The sequence below is a fragment of the Physeter macrocephalus genome, chromosome 7 (genome assembly GCF_002837175.3).
Source record: "Physeter macrocephalus isolate SW-GA chromosome 7, ASM283717v5, whole genome shotgun sequence".
NCBI lineage: Eukaryota > Metazoa > Chordata > Mammalia > Artiodactyla > Physeteridae > Physeter > Physeter macrocephalus.
The window spans coordinates 92511343-92515751 of NC_041220.1; the positions used below are offsets into that span (position 1 = coordinate 92511343).

The 4409-nt window shown below is 43.4% G+C and overlaps 1 protein-coding gene across 4 annotated transcripts in view; it reads right to left on the minus strand.

Moving 5' to 3' along the window:
- PI4K2B (phosphatidylinositol 4-kinase type 2 beta) overlaps positions 1 to 3143 on the minus strand; it is a 35913-nt gene extending 32770 nt beyond the window's left edge. For all 4 annotated transcript variants that reach the window (XR_003680607.2, XM_028492085.2, XM_024119388.3 and 1 more), the window contains exon 1: positions 2687 to 3143. Coding sequence is in view for 3 of the 4 variants with exons in the window: in XM_028492085.2 (XP_028347886.1) it covers positions 2687 to 2999 (313 nt within the window). In the remaining variant the exon portion in view is untranslated. The remainder of the gene's footprint in view (positions 1 to 2686) is intronic.
- Positions 3144 to 4409: the final 1266 nt, after the last annotated feature.

Sequence of the window (4409 nt, forward strand, 5' to 3'; positions counted from 1 at the left end):
GCATCGGCAGGCGGACGCGCAACCACCGCGCCACCAGGGAAGCCCTTCCTTACTTTTAAATGATTTTATTTTGTCCGTACATTTATAAGCCACCATGAATCATTAAATGGCTTATAAACACACACTTTCTTTTACTTTGGAAGCTCTTTGTGAATTCTAACACCATTCTCTAATTGCCAGGCTCTCCAACAAAACTGATAAGTGCCTCTGGTTTATATTAACTGGGACCTTCACTTCACCTCTCTGTGCTTCCTTAAAATGAAAATAAATAAAAAATAGTGCTCACCTCATAGGGTTCGTTATAAATTAATATATGTGCAGCACATAGAACTATGCCCTGCACGTACTAACTGTTTTGTGGGTATTAACTACTATCATCTTTACTACTCTTCAACTCACTGATTAAAATGACAACTGGAACAAGGAATGCCACTAATCCTTTTGACATTGACACTATGTTTATGCTGGTTCTAGACTTTGTCACATGTCTTGTTCAAGTAAAGATAACAGACATATGACATTCTTCCACTGGGTAAAGTACATAAAGCCCCTGTTTACATAAACAAAATAGTTAAGCATCATAAATGATGATAATATTAATCTAAAGGCAAGAATATCTTGGAACTAGAGAGGTGGCTTCATGAAAATTGGATGGTAAAGGACAAAGCAAGTTAATGGACTCAAAAAGTAACTAAACTTAATCATCTAATTAATCATGAACTTTCCAGGAGAATGGTTTGAAATTTTAAAAATAGTTTTTACAGTTTAAAACTGTTTATAAATCCATTAAAAATAAGACCTCCATAAGAAGTAAACAAAAGTTAACAATTATTTTATAACACTTGGGGATCTACAGCAAAATGAAAAAACTGTAGGACATGAAAAAACTAGGTTCAGTCTGGCTTTTCCACTTCCTGGACCTTGACTTTGGCTTACCTCTGAAGTTCTATCAACTACTAGTTATTACAGTTTTCATTCATTTTCAGTCTTCACACTCAGGATGCGGGTAAATAACAACTAACTTGCTGTGCTATTGTGAGAATTAATGAAATATACAAAAAAGATCTTAGCAAACTGTAAACTGTGATATAAGTTAAGTTACTGCCATTCAAAAGGCTGGAATTCTCTTTAATAATCCATTTGTATTCAAATATTATACTCTATCTCCATTTTTACTTTCTCTAGCCTTAATATCATTTGTTTACAAAACCTCACCTTCATAGAATAAATGCATTTTCAAGGTTTTAGGCTCTTTTAAAATCTAGTTACACAGGTAACTTTGGGTAGAAAAAGGCAAGCTAGCCCCACAAATCTTAGTTACTTCACAGACCGGTTCCTAGGTAATATATACCCATATTATCAATGTAGCTGGGTGAATGTGGATCCATTTGTGATTTGATTGCAAATGCATATTTGTTTGTTCTGTTAAATGTTGTACTGTCAATGCATCCGAAAACTAACTAATGGTAGCTTGCCGACCTGTATATTAGACAGGTTTGTTAAAGCTTTATTCATTAAAGTCTGCTTCCCTTGGGCTGCTCTGATTTATTTACTCTAGAATATTTGTCCATAAATTCAACTACAACTAGAATAACCTACTCTATCCAGAATTCTTTAAATTGTAGAAGCCCCATTAGTGTACTAATAACAGGACATGTAAAATCTAACCACTCCAGAAAAACTTAAGCAGCATTAATGAAAACTACATTTTCTGTGCCTTTTCTTTAAGCTCACATGTGGAATGAAACTCCAGACACAATACACACATCTCATCATTTAAACCATCCTTACCACCAGCAAGTAGGTGTTATCATGGCCATTTTACAAACTAGCCTGTCTCAGCTCTACCTAGGACTCTTACAAGCCTATTCTATTTTACTATCAAATTAGCCTTATTCGACTCGTTCATGCCAAAAAATTAGATTTATCAATAAATATCAATGCCTGCAGTCGCATACCTTTCAACATCATTTCAATTATCCTCTCTTTCACCTGAGGCTGTCAGTCTGCTTAATAGTGAAAAATTTTTTTTCTTTTTCTTTTTCAAGTATAAAAATAGAAATGACTCAAGAAAGGAAACTTTGCAAGAGAGAGAGCAGGTACAGAAATTCAACTGCTTCTGCGCCCTCTGGCTAATGTTACAGTAACAATATTTAATTTAAAAAGTTTTTGAAACGTGTCCCAGTGGCAACCGGATATTCTTGCTCTCTATCTCTCGGCTGTCATCCACATTGCAAATTCACCAACTTTCCTGGTAGTTCAGGGTTCTTAACCCAAAACTCAAGTCCAAACTTGAGCAAACAACTTATGTCACTTTACAATGTTAAGTTTTCCTGTCTGATTCCAAAAGTTTACGCTCACTCTTAGGGGAGGCCTCAAGGATCAGTGTTTAATGACAAACCCGGGCCTCAGGTGAAGCTGCCTATAGCCCCTGGAAAAGGTGCGAGTAAACGGGGGAGCAGGAGAGAAAGGCGAGGTGTCCAAGGTGTGACCAGCGGCTGACCCCTCGGCCTGTGCGCCGGACCTGATGCCCGGCGAAGAGCCTTTCCTACTAGGCAAGGGCTTGCGAGAGACAGCGAAAGAAGCCGGGGGTAGGGGCCCAAAGAGGGGCTTGAATGGGGGTCTAAGCGGCGGCGGCGACAGGCGCACTGGGAGGGCGCCGGGGAAGGGAAGAGCCGGATCGCACCTGAACCCACGGGGTGGTTCCGGTCCAGGTTGGTGGGCGAGCTCCGCAGGAGCCCCAAACTCAGGGAAGAGGAGAAAGACGCATCCCTGGGCAGCAGCAGCAGTTCCCGGTCACTGGCCTGGTTAGGGGAGGCCGCGCCCTCCTCCCCGGCAGCCTTCTCCAGCCTCACGGCGCCCCCCGGAGCGCCCTTCCGCGACTGGGCCCAGGCGATCCGCGGCAGCAGCGGCTCCCGCTCCTCGTCCTCCTCGTCCTCTTCCTCCAGGCTCCCGCCGCCCGCGGACGCCTGCCGCCCGGGCTCGGAGGGCTCCGCCATGGCCTCCCTCTGTGCCTTCCGCGCTAAGACAGACTCAGAGAGGCGAGGCGTCCGGGTCTGGCCTCGGCATCGCGGGGAACCGGCGCCGCTGGGTCTGACCGAAAGCACCTCTCTAATGTGTGGCCCCGCTCGGCGCCCGCCTGGCGATTGCCCCGCCCCGCCGCCAGCCGAGCCCCAACTCGCGCCCATCCCGCGCCTGCGCGGAAGGGCCGGGGGCGGCTGAGATGGCGGGGCGCGGCATGCGGGGCGGGGCCGCCACCTGCCTCCTAGGGGCCGGGAAGACGCAGGGAGGGGCTGACGTTACTCCTCGTGGAGCGCAGGGGTCGAAGTTAACTTACCTCTGCAGAGGTGCCCCTCACCAGCCCCAATCGGCCTCCCCCTCCCCTGCAGAATTCTCAAAGAGTTTACCGCAATCTATACCTGTATATTTTTTTGAATGACCATGAAACATGTTTCCCCCACTAGAAGTCCACGAGAGCCAGGACCTTGTCATTTTTTCAAACATCCCTGATTTTGGTATTTTGCATTTTCTCTTTTTCTTTTTTCTACTGACTAATATGGTCAGAAGTTTATAAAAATTTTAAATTTTTTCAAAAAGCCATCTATGGTTCTATTGATTATTTATTCTCTAGTTTATTGACTTTTGTTCTTTATTATTTCCTTCTTCCTACTTAACTGGGATTTGATTTCCTCTTCTTCTAGCTGATTAGAGTAGAAGATTACATTACTGATTCTGGACTTTTCTATTTTTTTCATATAAGTATTTAAAGCTACGCATTTCCCTCTAAGCACTGCATTATCTCCATTTCACAAGTTTTGATATGTTGTGCTTTCATTTTCATTCAGTACAGAATACTTTTAAATTTCCCTTATTGTTTCTTCTTTGACTCACTTTTTTGAAGTGTGTTGTTTAATTTCCAAATATTCAGGGGCTTTACTAGATACTATTTTTAAATTATTATATAGATATATTTTTAGGGAGATTGCGATTGACACATATACAGTATTTATTTTTAATTTATTTATTTTTGGCTGCGTGGGGTCTTCGTTGCTGCGCACGGGCTTTCTCCAGTTGCGGTGAGCAGGGTCTACTCTTCGTTGCAGTGCATGGGCTTCTCATTGTGGTAGCTTGTCCTGTTGCAGAGCACGGGCTTTAGGCGCGCAGGCTTCAGTAGTTGTGGCACGCGGGCTCAGTAGTTGTGGCGCACAGGCTTAGTTGCTCCGCAGCATGTGCGATGTTCCCGGACCAGGGCTTGAACCCACATCCCCTGCACTGGGAGGCGGATTCTTAATCACTACACCACCAGGGAAGCCCTAGATATTATTTTTTAATTACAGTATAGTTGACATATGACATTATATTACTTTCAGGTATACAACATAATGATTCAATATTTGTATATATGTTTA